Source organism: Geotrypetes seraphini, chromosome 15 (genome assembly GCF_902459505.1).
Source record: "Geotrypetes seraphini chromosome 15, aGeoSer1.1, whole genome shotgun sequence".
Taxonomy (NCBI): domain Eukaryota; kingdom Metazoa; phylum Chordata; class Amphibia; order Gymnophiona; family Dermophiidae; genus Geotrypetes; species Geotrypetes seraphini.
The window spans coordinates 31,213,562-31,231,984 of NC_047098.1; the positions used below are offsets into that span (position 1 = coordinate 31,213,562).

The window sequence follows — 18,423 nt, forward strand, 5'->3', positions numbered from 1 at the left end:
GCCTGTAATTCAGCCTTGCCGTCTCTGCCTCTGTCATTCTGTTGATGCTGGGTGCGCCACAAGAAGTTAGGCTTTTCATGAAATGCACAAGGAATGTGTGAGTTACCTGAGCATACCCTGAGACTCCATTTGTCTCCTGGATATTCACTGGGGATAGGCTATAAATCAGACTAGCTGTCAAGTTTGGGAAGCTCTGGCGTATCTGAAACCAGAACTTTGCCATGTGCCAGGTCACCTGTCTATTGTGGAGTCTTGATGAAGGTAACTTCCTCATGGGAAAGGTTGTGCAAGTCAGTTTTTAGACTGATGGGGAGGATTCTTTTCACTGAAAAGTATATTTTCTTACTGATCCTAAGACTGAATATGCAGAAATCACTACAAACTACAGGTTTCCCCCCCCCCCCCACACACACACACACTCATGACTGTGAATAGAATAAATGAGCATGGTCTGTTAGAGATGGGTTTGTACACAGGATAAAAGATCAGGAGAGATTTGGGTACAATTTCTGATTGGTTGTAAAGATTGCCCTGGAAGCAAAAACACACAGTCAGAACTTTTTTTAGGAATATTAAAAGCAAGAAGCTGGGAAGATAATCAGTTGGACCACCAGACGACCAAGGGATTAAAGGGGCTCTCAGGGAAAACCGAGGGATTAAAGGGGCTCCCAAGGAAGACCATACTGGAGAGATTAAATTAATTCTTTGCTTTGGTCTTCACCGAGGAAGATGTGGGGGAGTTACCGGTGCCAGAAATGGCATTCAATTCTGATGAATCAGAGAAACTGAAACAGCTCTGGAATGTTGCTACTCTTTGGGTTTCTTCCAGGTACTTGAGACCTGGGTTGGCCACTGTTGGAAACAGGATGCTGGGCTTGATGGACCTTCGCTCTGTCCCAGGATGGCAAGTCTTATGTTCTTACTATTGGAAGTTCCAAAAAGGTGTTAATTGAATGCCTACATTATGCAATATTGTAACTGAGAGGGTTTGTAATTCCTATTTAAATTTACTGTTTTCCCTATTAGAAACATAGAAAGATGACGGCAGAAAAGGGCTATAGCCCACCAAGTCTGCCCACTCTACTGACCCGCCCTATCAAGTCTGAGTGTCTTATTAGGCCTCTGTAGGGATCCCACGCAGATGTCCCATTTATTCTTAAAGTCAAGCACGCTGTTGGCCTTGGCCACCTGCTCCGGAAGCTTATTCCAGTGCCCCACCACTCTTTCCGTGAAGAAATATTTCCTGATGTCACCCCTAAATTTCCCTCCTCTGAGTTTGAGCGGATGCCCTCTTGTGGCTGAGGGTCCCCTGAGTAGGAAGATGTCATCTTCTACCTCGATACGATCCGTGATGTATTTAAACGTTTCAATCATGTCTCCCCTCTCCCTGCGTTCCTCCAGAGTGTAGAGCTGTAATGCACCTTGTGCTCTAATTGGGATTTGGTGGAATATAAATGTGAAGATTAGATTAGAGGCTGGGGAATAGACAGAGTGAAATTCATAGGCCTCAATCAGTAAGGGGTTAGCAAATAATTTCTATGTCTTTCTGAAAGCACATAGGCAGGCATTGTGTCAGGAGTGCTGGAATTTAGAACCAAATAGGAGATTTGATTGCTTTGCAAAATATTTGGTAGAGGCATTTCCCTGACTATTTTCTTTCTCTTAATTGTATTTGGTTGAAAATGTTCAATAAATTAAAGCTATAAGGCCCCACACCCTCTTTGTACTATTTGGTTCCGTACGGTAGAGAAACTCTCGAGTGAATTCATTAATCCCCTCAGTTACTGCACAAATACACCTCACAACCCCTCTAAAACTCCACACTACCTAAAAAATGTAATTATTTATATACCACTTATAGCCTAAGTGGTTTACATTCAGATACTCAAGCATTTTTCCCTATCTGTTCCAGTGGGCTCACACTCTAGCTAATGTGCCTGGGGCAATGGGGGGAATTAAGTGACTTGCCCAGGGTCACAAGGAGCAGCGTGGGTTTGAACCCACAACCTCAGGTTGCTGAGGCTGTAGCTTTAACCACTGCGCCATTCTAGAAATCAAAATGTAGTAAAAGTGAGCCAAGTATAGGACAAGGAAGCCATTGTGACATCACTGATGAGATTGGCTCAGGCATTGGTGGAATGAGGCATTGTGATGTCATAATACCATCTCTGGCTATCAGAGGCTGAAACTTGTCACACTTTTATTTATTCAGTTTTCTATACCATTCTTCTGAGGGAGCTCAGAACAGTTTACATGAATTTATTCAGGTACACAAGCATTTTTCCCTGTCTGTCCTGGTGGGCTCACAAAGCGCAGCATGGGTTTGAACCCACAACCTCAGGGTGCTGAGACTCGGGCTCTAACCACTGTACCACACAATCCCCAAAGAACTGTTTCTAGGCAGCTCCAAGCAAGGCGGTGGGAGTGGCTGAAGGTGCCTGCTGATTGATGTTCCGACCGTTTATGTCTTGAGTACCACACAGCAGAGGCACATCACAGTCAGCGGGATGCTGTGCCTTCATGTCCAATCAACCACACCTACCATAAGACAAGCTGCTGCAGCCAAAAACAAAAACAATTAGGGTGTAACAAAAAGCACGCCTTCCTTGTAAAGATAGCACCTCAGATGAAACGAGCATGACTCAGTGCTTCAGCAGGCCCCTGACCTAGGTGATCCAGTTCTGGGTAGGCCCCAGGCAGGACTACAAGTCCATAGATGCAGTGGGGCAAAACTAGACTATGTTCAACCTGTCCATGCTGACTTGGATCAGGTAGCTGCTCTGCTCGCTTACAGATCTCTGTCTCTGCTGGGACATGCACCTGTATATGGGAATTGGAAGACACAGCAGACTGTAAGATGATGATGATGTCTATTAGGGTTACCAAATAGCTCCAGAAAAAGGAGGACGGATTGAGACATCCAGGTTTTACGTCTACTGACAGCAATGAAAGTAAGGAGGACAGATAGAGATATCTGGGCTTTACTTCTATTGAAACAAATGGAAGTAAAAACCCAGATGTCTCAATCCGTCCTCCTTTTTCTGGAGACCTATGGTAACCCTAGATGTCTTGTGGAGACCCCAGTTCCAGGCTGGAGACTTTTGTCCACTCCTGGTTTTCAGGATTATTTAAAATTTGACTGTATCGCTTATAATACTTCTAAGCGATGTACACTTTAAAACGGGGACACACAAAGATAGAGCGGAGTTGTCCCAATCAGAATGGTGCGCACAGAGAAAGTGTCCTTCAACTGATCTGATGAATTCAAATGCCTTTGGTCCTGCAGGAAGGCTCTTATACTTCAACTCGGTGCACTCCCCCAAAACTGTTCTTCAAAACAACTTTTCCTGGTTATAACGTTGACATTCCTTTTCCTATATCCCGATTGTAACTTTACCTACTTCCCTATTTGTCAAGTTTGTTAAAATTAGGATTTATTGTTATTATGTTTAAAGTTTCTTTACTATATTTTATTTTATAATATGTACATCGCTTAGAAATTTGGAATAGGCGATTTATCAAAAAATGAAATAAACTTGAAACTTGACATCTTCAGCAGTAAGATCTATATTTTTTCTTTTTTTACCTGTATCAAAACCTAACTAACTAACCCCCCCCCCCCCTTTTACAAAACCGCAGATGTGGTTTTTAGCACAGGTCGGCATGCTGAAAGCTCTGCGCTGCTCCCGATGCTCATCCTAGAGTTCTATGAGCATCGGGATAAGCGCAGAGCATTCAGCTCACTGGCCTATGCTAAAAACCGCTTTCACGGTTTTGTAAAAAAAAGGGGGGGGGGAATAAACCTAAGAACAGGGCTCGTCTTCCTTCCTTAGGTCATATAAGGTGAAAAATTAATTACAAACAATTCAGCTTTCACAACACTACAGTCTAAATGTGATTAAATGCACGTAGCTATGTGATGTAAGAGTATAAATGTGCAAGTGTTATGGAGAAAGAGAGCAAGAGAAGTCTTTCCCTTTCTTCACCAAATGGTTTCAGCATATAGACAAGAACCTGGCAAGCCAAGAGGAAGGAAGGGGGAAGACTTCTTCCCAAAAGCAGAAGAAGTTTCAGACCATGAGCTGTCTTAAAAGGTAGCGAGAGTGAATTATGAATTGGGTGATGACCAAAGACATTGTCAAGCTTTCCAGCTAGGCAGGCGATTGCTCCCATTCCAGAGAAGGTGCAGCTAGGGGCTGGTCTAGACTGCAAGGTGCCAAGGCCGTATTTAAGGAAGGTGCAAGATGAGAAGGTAATGTCTACCCAAGGGCTGCTTGCCAGAAATTTTCCAGTCATGCTAGCAATAATAGATCAGCTGATATAATGCAGCCTGGCCAAGGTTAGCTCTTTGCTTTCAATGTCTCACTTCAGCTGGTTTCTTTGTTTTCGCATGGCTTTCCACTGCCATGCAACATTTACAAAAGCAGTAATGGCCTGTCACTTCCAAAAATGATTTTCATCTGTTGCTCTCCCATGCTAAGGGTCATTCCAAAGGTTAGGAATTGTGTTTCCAGAGGGGTATGTGAGACCTGCCTCTGAGAATAGTATCTGCTCGCTATAGTACTATCAATTTATATTTATATCATTCCATTTATATTTCAGCTCCCTGCACAAAATGAGTCCAAACTCCATTTTTAATTTACCATCAATGAAAGGTTCAGGTGATGTTGTGGACAGTCTTTAGGGTTTCCATTTACAGTGAGCTGACTCCAGGCTTGTATTCTTTTCTCTAGCGATGTCTGAAGACTTCATACAGTTCATTTTGCCCCATTTTGTGCTTATGGGAAGAACTACATTTGCCAAACTCAAAATATTCTCAACAATGTCCACAGAGAGAAGCAAATTTCACTCATGCCCTGGAAAAAGATAAACTGTCTCTCTTCAACCTCCGTCCCAGGAATCCACCTCAATATGTGCTATTTATTCATCTTTCACTTCAGATATGTAGAATCATTACTAATGGACCTCAGAACCACCCACCTCCATCCGTTATTAGTGAAATTCTAAACGGGGAGTTATTGAGTGTATATCTCCTCACTGGTCCAAATTTTAGTGTCTTTAATAGAAGTTTCTTAATCTTTTCAATTACTGACGAAGCGGAAGCGAAACATGTCGGGTCCTACCGCTGTATTACTGATAAGATAAGTACATACTTAAACGTTTAAAAGTAATTGAAAAGATTAAGAAACTTCTATTAAAGACACTAAAATTTGGACCAGTGAGGAGATATACACTCAATAACTCCCCGTTTAGAATTTCACTAATAACGGATGGAGGTGGGTGGTTCTGAGGTCCATTAGTAATGATTCTACATATCTGAAGTGAAAGATGAATAAATAGCACATATTGAGGAGGATTCTTGGGACGGAGGTTGAAGAGAGACAGTTTGTGTTTCACTCCCAAGATTAAACGCACAGCCTATCATCAGTGCTGGAAAAAGATAAGACATACAGAGTTGCACTTGGCTCAGAACAAACAGTGTTAATCTCTAAATGTGTTTTCCTAGTTCCACTATCGAGAATAAAAAGTTACTAAGGGGCTTTTTCCTAAGCTGTGTTAATCAGTTAATGTGCGTTTTACTGCATGGTAGACATTAACATTGGCCCACACTGCTTATCGTGCATTAAAACCAGCAGCATCATACAAAAACCTGTCAATGTTGCTAGGCCCACATTACCCCTCTCCTCAAGTCACTTCGTTGGCTCCCTAACCATTTCTGCATACAATTCAAACTCCTCTTACTGACCTACAAGTGTATTCGCTGCGAAGCTCCTCGTTATCTCTCCTCTCTCATTCCTTTCCACACTCCCCCCAGGCACTCCGCTCATCGGATAAGTCTTTCTTACCTATACCCTTCTCCTCCACAGCCAACTCCAGACTCTGTTCATTCTACCTTGCTGCACCGTATGCCTGGAACAAATTGCCTGTCAGGCTCTGTCTTTGGCAGTATTCAAATCCAGACTCAAAGTCCACTTCTTTGAAACTGCTTTCAATTCCAAACTCCGACCCACTTTCTAAGCACCAATATCTGTCTTATCTTTCCCTCTGTAATTCCCCCATCTGAGCACAGTGTATTGATGCACCTTCTTGTCCAGTTTGTCTGTCTTGACTAGATTGTAAGCTCTTTTGAGCAGGGACTGTCTCTCCTGTGTTTTGATGTACAGTGCTGCATGTGTCTAGTAGTGCTGTAGAAATGATTAGTAGTTAGTAGTAAAAACCTATACTAGCTGCCTAATGTGGGTAGGAATGTGTTGGAAGAGTGGCTCCCTGTGAAAGCCACTAGCTGTTATAATTGCTGATGGTTCATAGACAACCCCGCGAAAGACAATGGCGTGCGCCGACAACTGAGCGCAAGACAGAGGCGCGCACCGAAGAAAATTACAGTTTTTAGGAGCTCCGACGGGGGGTTTTGTTGGGGAGCCCTTCCAGTTTACTTAATAGAGATCGCGCTAGCGTTGTGGGGGGTTTGGGGGGTTGTAACCCTCCACATTTTACTGTAAACTTAACTATTTCCCTAAAAACAGGGAAAAAGTGAAGTTTTCAGTAAAATGTGGGGGGTTACAACCCCCCAAACCCGCCCACAACGCCCCCACAACGCGGCACGGTCTCTATTAAGTAAAGTGGGGGGTTCCCCCCCACACACCCCCCCCGTCGGAGCCCTAAAAACAGTAATTTTCTGCGGCGCGCACCTCCGCACTACGCTCAACTGTCTGCGCACGCCTTTGTCCCGGCGCGCTTTTGACCTGACACCATTGCTGATACGTGGCTGACAGTCTGGTAGCATGGCCAGGGACACTGTGCTGCAGGTTCTCACTCCCCCTACACCCCTTGCCATCTCCTCGGCATCCAGATTACCTCCAATCAGATCTTCCAACCTTCTGACACCCTCATGGTGAAGCCCCGACCCCCCAGATCTAATCATGGCCACCATAACCCTTGGCATTAGTACGGGTACTAGGGGGGGCATCCTTTCAGTGCAGTGTCATGTGGTAAGTGTTTACCCTGTGCAGTAAATCTACATCAGATGTGCGAAACATTCCCGGCATTTACAGCACAGTCTGCTCTTATCTTGCGCTAAGGTTTGCAACTAACTCACATGAAAGAGCAAATTCTATAAGACGCGCCCAGAAGTTAGGCACCTAATTAGGCACTGATCAGCGCGATTCAAGTAAAATTGGGAGCTGTTTAATGACTCACGCTGAGCGGAACCTATTTTGGAGGCGCCCAAGAAATAGGCCAGCTCTAGGCACAACTAAAAGTTAGGCGCCTAGATGAGCGCAGAAGCACGCTTAAGAGCAGCGATTTCATAACAAGGTGTCTAACATGTAGCCACGCCCACGCCTAACATGCATAGCGCCTATTTTTTTGAAGGCCGCCTAAAGAGGCGCCTTGTTACCGAATCGCTCTTTCTCGATAGGCGCCTATGTTTCAATCAATGCTGATTAAAAAGCATTGAGCATGTTATTCAATTTAGACAGGCGCTTATCTAGTTGGGCGCCTCCAAAAGAGGTGCCGAATTTGGGCCTAAGTGCAAAACCTTACCACACTTTAGTAAAAAGGCCCCTAAGTTATGATTACAAACCACAAAGAGAAGCTAAAGAGAAAAAAAAAAAGTATGGTAAGGATAAGATCTACTAATCATAAGAAAATAACAAATAAATGGCTGGGTAAGACTGGTGGTCCATTGAGCCCAGCATCCAGTCTCCAGCTGTGGCCAGTGTGGGTCACTTGAAGTTTCTGGCATGTCCAAATCTTCCCTCTTGTTAAATCTAGATTTAAGGTGTGGCAATCCTTAGGGCTGTTAATGGATCTGTCCTCTAGGAATTTGTTCAAACCTTTTTTTTTTTCTTTTTTTTTTAATTTTTTATTTCTATTATTCAACAAAATTTTACAAGAATACATCTTGTTACATTAAATACAGGAAAGAAAAAACAATACAGAAGTATTACAGATTCATACTTATAAAAATAATTTTTCCTTTCTTAGACCACCATAATAGTGGGATGGTCAATCGAAACTTTTTGAGAGAAATTTAACGAGGAACTTAATTAAACGATTAGGCTTTATGTTCTAAACACCAGCTATTAATTTCTATTTTCCCTCAGTCCTTGATGATTTTCTTTACATCCAAGAATTCCTTCAGGTGATTAGGAGAAAAAAATGTATATTTAACTCCCAAATACCTAACTAAGCATTTACAGGGGTATGCTAACAAGAAAGTTGCTCCCAATTTTATATGTTCAAACCTATTTTAAACACAGCTATATTATTAACCCTGACCACATTCTCCAAAAATAATTTTCATAGCTTGCTTGTGAAATTGGTTGGAAAAAAAATTCTCTTACATTTCGCTTTAAATTTTCTAGCAGTTCGTTTCATGGTGTGTTCCCTCGTCCTAGTAATGTGAGTGAATAACTCTCATTATTAATTTTTTCCAAACCACTCGTGATTTTGTAAACCTCAATTAAAGCGTCTCAGTGGTCTCTTCTCTGAGCTGAAGAGCTCCAACCTCTTTAGCCTTTCCTTGTAAGGGAGCTGTTATATTCCCTTTATTACTTTTGATGGTCCTTCTCTGCACCTTCTTCCAGCTCTGCAATACAAGGGGCCGCTGAAAAGTTGTCAGCCCAACCAACAAAGTTGGGGCAACCTCTATTGAGGGCTACATTCTTAGTCCAGCGATTCTCCTTTTTCATTCTATATTTTTCCGACAGAATGAAAAACGTGGAAAATAGCCCTCGATTTCTTTTGTTGTTGTAAACTAACATGAGTGCTATGTTCCTCTCTAGATGTATATTAGAGAATGACACAGTGACAAAATTCATCACCGTTCCCGTCCCCGCGGATAACCGCGGGAAATAATCCCATGTCATTTTCTAGTGTCTATTTCAACCTCAGTCCTTCTACACCAGCATTCTTCAAAGCAAAGCTTGCGGGTCAGTGGTTGTGGCCATTCATACTCTGATTCTTATGTGAACCAAGGATAATGAAGCCATTGTGACATCACTGATGTGATTGGCTCTTAGGCACCGGTGGAATGAGGCATTATGACATCACAATATCTGCTCTGGATACCAGAGACTGTCATTCTATAGTGTCTGTTTCAACCTCAGTCCTTCTACACCAGCATTCTTCAAAGCAAAGCTTGTGGGTCAGTGGTTGTGGCCATTCATACTCTGATTCTTCCCTCTCTCCTTAAAGAATGACATGAAGATGATTTCCCGCGGTTATCCGCGGGGACGGGGACGGTGGTGAATTTTGTCACCGTGTCATTCTCTAATGTATATTATCATAAGTTTGGGGGTAGGAAGCAATGACATCTGCTAAGGCATCTTTCATAAGGAACTCTATCAGTTCTATCCTGAAAATCCAAATACGCTATGGAGGCAATTTTAGAAGACCCGTGCAACTTTTACATGTGTAACTAGTATTTTCAGAAAACAACCATCTGCATGTGTGAAAGCTGCAGACACGTAGGGCTCCTTTTACGAAGCCGCGTTAGGGCTTTAACGTGAGGAATAGCGCACGCTACATTGCCCCGCGCGCTAGTTCTAAAAGCGTAGTGCCCAGTAATTTCCTGCGTGTGCTAAAAACGCTAGCGCACCTTAGTAAAAGGAACCCGTAGTTTGGAAAGGGCCAGGAGCTTAAATTATGCATGCATTCCTAATCCTACAATGGGAATACATGTAAGAACATAAGAACATAAGCAGTGCCTCTGCCGGGTCAGACCACAGGTCCATCCCGCCCAGCAGTCCGCCCCCGCGGCGGCCCAACAGGTCATGACCTGCCTTAATCACCAGAAGGGGCCCCATTGCCCCCTAGGTTTCTCATCGAAGTCCTATCTTCCCATCAATGTCCTAACCCTCCGGCCTTGCACCTGCACGACCTGGTGAGCTGTCTATACTTATGCAACACCCCAGCACCTCCCTCAGTACCCCACGATCCCCTTTTCCCTCAGGAATCTGTCCAATCCCTGTTTGAATCCCTGTACTGTACTCTGCCGGATCACTTCCTCCGGGAGCGCATTCCATTTGTCCACGACCCTTTGGGTGAAGAAAAACTTCCTTGCATTTGATTTGAACCTATCTCCCTTCAGTTTCTCTGAGTGCCCCCTCGTACCTGTCGTCCCTTTTAGTTTGAAGAACCTGTCCCTGTCCACCCCTCTCTATGCCCCTAAGTATTTTGAAGGTCTCTATCATATCCCCCCTGAGCCTCCTCTTTTCCAGAGAGAAGAGCCCCAGTTTATCCAGCCTCTCAGCATATGGGCAGTTTTCCAGCCCTTTTACCAGTTTCGTTGTCCTCCTTTGGACTCTCTCAAGAACTGCCATGTCCTTCTTGAGGTGCGGCGACCAATATTGAACGCAGTATTCCAGATGTGGGCGCACCATCGCTCAATACAGCGGCATGATGACTTCCCGCGTCCTGGTTGATATGCCCCTCTTGATGATGCCCAGCATCCTGTTGGCATCCTTAAAAAAAATAGATGTCGGAATTTGCACCTGCTCCATGGTATACAAATATAAAGTTAGTGCTCATTTGGACCCAGTGTTTGCACCATTCATTGGTGTGTAACACAATATCTAATTGTCTAATACAGTGTCTTGAAAACTTTATATTTCAAACTCAAATGACTCGACGCAAATGTGCTTTTGTATTGTAGGTTACATTGTTATGCTATTTTGTTATTGATGATGTTTTTGTTTGTAAACTGCTTTAATACTTTGTAAAAAGCAGTATATAAATTAATAAATCCAACCCAATAGCTAACAAATTACCAGGTCTGCAATTTTATATTTGAGTTCTGTTAGAAGTCCTGAATGAATACCTTCAGAACCTGGTGATTTGCTACAATTTAGGTCCTATGTATTAAGTGGTGGTGTTTAGTATGAGAATTACTCCTTGCTAACAGCATGATTCCCCTGTATTAACTCTTAGCTATTTAATGGTGCAATTAGGGCATGCTACATGGGAATTGTCATTTTATAGTGGGTATGTGCATTACACCTAATATGGTAAGTAACATGGAGCAGTTAGCTACACCCTTAGAGGTTTAGCAACTGCATTCCGCTTACCTGCCATGCTCTATGTCAGTGGTTCCCAACCCTGTCCTGGAGGATCACTAGGCCAGTCGGGTTTTCAGGTAAGCCCTAATGAATATGCATGGAGCAGATTTGCATGCCTGGCACCTCCATTATATGCAGATCTCTCTCATGCATATTCATTAGGGCTATCTGGAAAACCCGACTGGCCTGGTGGTCCTCCAGGAGAGGGTTGGGAACCACTGCTCTATGTTAACTGCATGGCAGCCCTAAATCTTCTGGGAATGTCCCCAACAGCTAGTACAAATTTAACTTTTGCAATTAACATGCATTAGGCGAAAAATCATCGTGAACTTTAGTAACTAAGAGCCTTAAGGCTAGATTTACTAACTCGTGTTAATGCATTAACATGAATTATTGCTAATTAATGTGCATTAATTAATGCAGCCTCCATTATTATCGAGACCTACTTATTAATGACATGCATTAAATAGCAATAAGACACATCTCTGCATTCATGTAGGTTAGCAAATTTAATCCCTATTCTGTTAACTTGCTCTAGCCCCTCTTCCAGATTCAAAGTGGAGAGATGCCTCCTTCAAGGTGTATCTCCATAGAAACATAGAAACATAGAAAGATGACGGCAGAAAAGGGCTATAGCCCATCAAGTCTGCCCACTCCACTGTCCCACCCCATTAAGTCAGAGTGCTGCTCGACCCACGTAGAGATCCCACGTGGATGTCCCATTTAGTCTTAAAGTCGAGCACGCTAGTGGCCTTGATCACCTGCACCGGTAGTTTGTTCCAGTGATCCACCACCCTTTCTGTAAAGAAATACTTCCTGGTGTCACCACCAAATCTCCCTCCTCTGAGTTTGAGTGGGTGCCCCCTTGTGACTGAAGGTCCCTTAGGAAAGAATATGTCGTTTTCCACCTCGACACGACCTGTGACGTACTTAAATGTCTCAATCATGTCACCCCTCTCCCTGCGCTCCTCTAGAGAGTAGAGCTGCAACTTGCCCAGTCTTTCCTCGTATGAGAGACCCTTGAGTCCGGAGACCATCCTAGTGGCCATTCGCTGGACCGACTCAGCTCGAAGTACATCTTTACGGTAATGTGGCCTCCAGAATTGCACACAGTACTCCAGTGTCATTAATTGGTCAGTAAGGCTGGTTGTCACTCTTTCTTCCTTTTCTGGGTCTCTGAGCACCACATTTATTTACTTCAGTTCTTCTGAGTCAATTTTTTTGTATGTTTTTTGGCTACTTTCTTTTCAATGCTTTTAGCTCATTTTATGATTTTCAAGTTATATGGATTAAATATTTCCTATAAACTACATTTGATGTTTGTGCTTGGCTGAGGAGCCATCAAGGTGAAACTTCTGACTGGGATTAATGCTTAATGCAGGAAGGTGGTGTATACAGTATTTAAAAACAGATGGTTCTGATATGGGTCTCTCTCCAAAATCTCTTGCTGTGAAGACCAAAATAAATAATCCATCCAGAGCAGTGTTTCTTAATCTTTTTTTGAGTCACGGACCCCTATAAGAATCTGATGAAAGCATAGCCCCCCCTTCCCCACAAATATTCACATAAACACAACTTTGCATGCAATGAATATAATGTACTTTATTTGAGATTTGATTGCCTCATACATACAGTATATGACATACACAAAGGGCTCCTTTTACGAAGCCATGGTAGTGGCTTTAATGCGCGTGACTTTTAATCCCACGCTAAACCCCGCGCTAGCCAAAAAACTACCGCCTGCTCAAGAGGAGGCGGCAGCAGCTAGCGCGGCCGGCAGTTTAGCACACGCTAATACGTGTGTTAAACCTCTACCACGGCTTCGTAAAAGGAGCCCGAAGTATGTTATGGAATAGTTTGCCTTTAGACTTGCAAAAAGAAGAATCATATATGAACTTTAAAAGACATCTAAAAGCACGCTTTTTTCAATTGGCTTTTCCAAATTGAAGAAATGAGTTGGGGATTGCAATCTGTATTTATGTAGTCAATAATTTTTTTTTTTAAAGAATATTTTTAATTTGTATTAATTAGTTAATTTTCTTTTCTTTTATTCTTTCTTTCCTTTTCTATTCTTGAATGGAGTTCTTTTCTAAATTACTTTGTAATATATATTGTAAACGGCTTGGATCGTTTTTGGCAATTAAGCGGGAAATATAGTTTTTAATAAACATAAACAATCTAAAAAAAAATGACACTCCTTTTTTATGCAAAAAGTAATGGCCACTCATTATAATTAGAAAATACAATCCTATTGTGCAAATTAAAACAGATCTACTACTACTACATCTGCTCTCTTGTTATCTACTTTATTTCAATGAGAACATTGTTCTTGGTGGCCTTGAATAAGAATATGAAACTATGGAGTGGTCTTCAATAAGGTGACATGCATATCATCTTTGACATCTATTTTGACTTTTCGTTTTGATAGAGGAGTGTGTGGCGCAGTGGTAGAGGAGTGTGTGGCGCAGTGGTTGGATCTACAGCCTCAGCACCCTGGGGTTGTGGGTTCAAACCCCGCGCTGCTCCTTGTGACCCTGGGCAAGTCACTTAATCCTCCATAGCCCCAGGTACGTTAGATAGATTGTGAGCCCACCGGGACAGAGAGGGAAAAATGCTTGAGTACCTGATTGTAAAAACCGCTTAAATATCCTTGATAGGCGGTATATAAAATCCTAATAAACTTGAAACTTGAAACCCTGATTCTCAAATAATGGTGAGAGACGTACATAAGAACATAAGAATCGCTGCTGCTGGGTCAGACCAGTGGTCCATCGTGCCCAGCAGTCCGCTCACACGGCAGCCCTTAGGTCAAAGACCTGTGCCCTAACTGAGATTAGCCTTACCTGTATATGTTCTGGTTCAGCAGGAACTTGTCTAACTTTGTCTTGAATCCCTGGAGGGTGTTTTCCCCTATAACAGCCTCCAGATGAGCGTTCCAGTTTTCTACCACTCTTTGGGTGAAGAAGAACTTCCTTGTTTTTGTATGGAATTTATCCCCTTTTAACTTTAGAGAGTGCCCTCTCGTTCTCCCTAACTTGGAGAGGGTGAACAACCTATCTTTATCTACTAAGTCTATTCCCTTCGGTATTTTGAATGTTTCGATCATGGCCCCTCTCAGTCTCCTCTTTTCAAGAGAGAAGAGGCCCAATTTCTCTAATCTCTCGCTGTACGGCAACTCCTCCAACCCCTTAACCATTTTAGTTGCTCTCCTCTGGACCCTTTCAAGTAGTACTGTGTCCTTCATGTATGGCGACAATCATGTGAGAAAGTTTATGCAAAAGAAATCAACAGTACCGGGCTAAATAGTGAATATAAATATTCATTTTTATTTGACCCTCACGGACCCCCTGAAACCTATCCATGGACCCCTACTAGCTATCTAGAGGGCAATTTTCAAGTCCTCTCAATCACCTATCACACAGTATGTGTGCATATACCTGGAGGCTAATATTCAGAGGTAAACTATTGGGGTACATTGGCATAGTAAGGGGATTGGGGTGGTCCACCCCAGGAGCCGTCCTCCTCGCCGCCCCACTCCCCCTCCTGCCGTGCATGTGTCTTAACTTTCACTCCACCGTACCTCTAGCTCTTCGCTGGCAAGAGCAGCAACTCCAACCTGCTTCTTGCACTAGTGTTGGCTTTCCCTCTGACATCACTTCCAGGTCCCGCACCAAGGAAGTGACATCAGAGGTTGAGCCGAAACAGGCAGCAAGTTGGTGGTTGTGCTGCTTGTGCTGGGAAAGTTAAAAAGGTATGGGGGAAGGGCAGAGGGCAGGGGAGAGGTGCCGCCACCCCGGGCACCTCTCACCCTCACTGCACCACTGCTAGGGGTCGTTTGGTTTTTGAAATCTGCTGCAAGTAGATGCAGACCAAAGCATAGGAGCCAACTTTGAAAATCATTAGGGGTGCTAAACCCAGTAATTCTCTCTCCTTAGACACAGTGAAGGAGTTTGTTCAATATCAGGGGTGCTCAAGCACCCACGCGCGCCCCTCCCCCCCCCATGTACCTTTCACCTACTGCTTCCAAATTTGGCCGAGGGTAAGACAGCAACGGCCTAATTCTATAAATGGCCTTAAAAGTTGTGTGTGGAAATTTATGTGCCCAATTTCCATGCATAATCTAATTAATTAAATAACAAGCTAATTAGTGCTGACAATTGGCGCTAAAAATCAATTATCATGCTAATTGGCATAAATTAAAATTAATGCACACATTTTTAGGCACCTGGATTTGCACATAAGTTATATGTATGGATCTGAAAAGGAGGCACAGCCATGCGAGGAGGGGCACCCCTGGAATTTACAGTACACATAGTTTTGTAGAATAAGGGCGATCTGCATTTAACTTAGGCATGAGAATTTGCCCTTGGCTTTACTTGGTGTAAATCCTTATGCCTAAAATTGGGTGCGGATCCTGTCACCCAATATTATAACAGCACCCAAATCTGAGCACTGTGAATAGAATAGAATTTTATCGGTGCCATACACAGATTTTTGGCCCAAATGTATATTTGCAAATCAAGTATAAGACTTTGGTGAGACCTCATTTAGAATATTGTGTACAATTCTGGAGGCCGCACCTTGTAAAAGATATTAAAAGGATGGAGTCGGTCCAGAGGAAGGCTACTAAAATGGTATGTGGTCTTCATCATAAGGTGTATTGGGACAGACTTAAAGATCTCAATCTGTATACTTTGGAGGAAATGGCGGGAGAGGGGGAGATATGATAGAGATGTTTAAATACCTACATAATGTAAATGCGCACGAGTCGAGTCTCTTTAATTTGAAAGGAAACTCTGCAATGAGAGGACATAGGATGAAGTTAAGAGGAGTAATCTAAGGAAATACTTTTTTACAAAAAGAGTGGTAGATGTGTGGAACAGTCTCCCAGAAGAGATGGTGGAGACAGAGACTGTGTCTGAATTCAAGAAGGCATAGGATAGGAACGCAGGATCTCTTAGAGAGAGAAAGAGATAATGGTTATTGTGGATGGGCAGCTCTATGACCTCACAATGCGGGTGCACAGAGCCTTAGCCTATAGGAAGAGGAGATGCAAATGTTAAGAACCTTAGCCAATAGGGAGAGGAGGGGATAATGGCTCCTGCAGATGGGCAGACTAATGGGCTGTTTGGCCTTTATCTGCCATCATGTTTCTGTGTTTCTAAGTGTATTCACACTGTCGTCCTCCCTCCAGCACAATTCTCACTGCCTGGGGATTACAAGGATGTATGATGTGAATACTTTCAGCCTTTCTGTCAGTCTACCTGGGTTAATTCTATTTAGCCAGTTAAATTCCTCTGAAAATTGTTCAGCTATTGGTTTATCTGACTTCCTCAAAGACTTCTAGTTCTTGATGTACTTGACCTGCATTATTTATGTTTTACCTTTCATTTGCCAGTAGTTATGCTCTTTTCCGCTTTCCTCATTTGGTCTTGCTTTCCATTTATGAAAGGAGGTTTTAATAGCCTTTTCATGACGCCATTTAGTGATGCTGGCAATTGTTTGGTCTTCTTTCTACCTTTATAAGGGTAATTTGCAAATGTTGTTCATTAGTTCCCAGATAACTAAGTACACTGGAGAATCTACATTTTAGGGGAAAAGGAGGTTAGATCACATTTAGAGACAGGGTGAGATCAGTAAAAGCCACAATGTGCATTGTTTTTTGGGAGACAAAAAGAGGGCAATTTTCAAAGAAGAAGTATGTGGGCACTTTTGCTCTGAGAATTGATGCAAAATAAGTGAGAATCCACAAACACCTGGAAATGAGCCCCATAATAGCTCACACAAAAACTGTTCAATTTGCACAATTATGAAATTTTTGAGCAGTAACACCAGTGTGAAGGTCTCAACCACTACAGCAAAAAGGTCGTTAATAAACTTTTGTGCTTCTTAGTAAAAGCTTGCTTTGATTTATTACAGGTTTCTTAACTAGCCAGGACTCACTCATGGTTTCAATGCTCCAAGACTCGTTGGACAAAAAGTTTCCTGCAGACTCCATGGGAAGCGAATGGCAGCAGGAGGAGGGGATGCAGACCCCAGCAGGTGCACAATCTGTGAGTACCCTATAGAAAGAAAACTGGAATGTCCAGCATACAGCTCTTTGGGCTAGACTAGCAATAATCAAACCCATGCTTATTAAGGGGGAAATTCTATTAATGGTGCCGAAAATTAGATGAGAGATAAAATAATGAGCAGCATTGGACTGTGAGCCTATTTATTCAAGACACCTTCCGTTATATCTTAGTACATAAGAACATAAGAGGCGCCATCTCCGGATCAGACCTTCGGTCCATCAAGTCCGGCGATCTGCACACACGGAGGCCTAGCCAGGTGTATACCTGTCGTAATTTTTAGTCACTCAAGAATCCAAATCGCAATAGTAGATTCTCAAAAGACTCCTGAAGCAGGCCTGTGTGGCCGAAACATGCACATGTCGAGCCATTGAGTTATTGGATGAATAAGTCACTGATTTATTGGATGAATAAAGTCATTTGAACATTGGATGAGTAAAAGGACATTTTTTATAATTATTTGTGTCCATCTGTCTTATTAGGGCAATTCCATTCATTATTTTACGCCGAAAATTAGATGCCACTAAAATTTGGCGTTCAACGCTATTTTATAAAGGGCACTCTGGGATGAGCACACTTCAAGCTTTGGGCGCGAGGACTTTAACGCTAGCTGAAACCTGGGGTGCAAGTTGGGTGGGGATCCCCACTATTCTAAAACACATCTTTCCTGAACACCCCTACCCGCCCATGACCCTCCCATGGCCACGCCCCCTTTTGAGTTGCATGCAATCCAATTTAAGTGCCCAGCTAACTCGGCAGCGTCGCAGCACAGTGTATTAAACACAAGAGCTAAGAGCAGTGCAGTATGTTGCTACACCTCATTTCCCCGATGAAGTATTGAAACGGGGCTCACGTCATGAGGATTGCAGCTGAATCATGTTAAATTATTCGACTGGCAGTCTCAGGATCCTAAAAAAACCATTGCCTTTCATTTCTATTTCATGTTACAAAGTATTCTAGACACTGAGTCGCTGTTATCAAGTGATTGTGGATGTCTTGTCAATGTTACAAAATAGCATGCAACAGATCAGTGCCTGAATCATAATTAGTAGCAATTAAGTGCTTGATAACGCCAATAATTAAATTATTGGAGCCCATTAACTAATTATTTTGGGCACCGAACTGGGATCCCTGCCTAAATTTGGGCAACCTTTATAGAATCCAGGGTTTAGGGGGTAATTCTGTTATAGTGTACATACATATAGGCACCCCATTCTATAAGGAAAAGATGAGCTTACTTTTTCATAGAATGCTAGCGTATCAGGTGAAATATATACCTATGATTTAGCCAT

The 18,423-nt window shown here is 42.8% G+C and overlaps 1 protein-coding gene across 6 annotated transcripts in view; it reads left to right on the plus strand.

Moving 5' to 3' along the window:
• Positions 1–18,423, plus strand: part of FOXN1 (forkhead box N1) — a 129,624-nt gene that overhangs the window by 62,936 nt on the left and 48,265 nt on the right. For all 6 annotated transcript variants that reach the window (XM_033921310.1, XM_033921305.1, XM_033921307.1 and 3 more), the window contains one exon: positions 16,980–17,113. In XM_033921310.1, coding sequence (XP_033777201.1) covers positions 17,006–17,113 — 108 coding nt within the window. In that variant the 5' untranslated portion in view covers positions 16,980–17,005. The remainder of the gene's footprint in view (positions 1–16,979; positions 17,114–18,423) is intronic.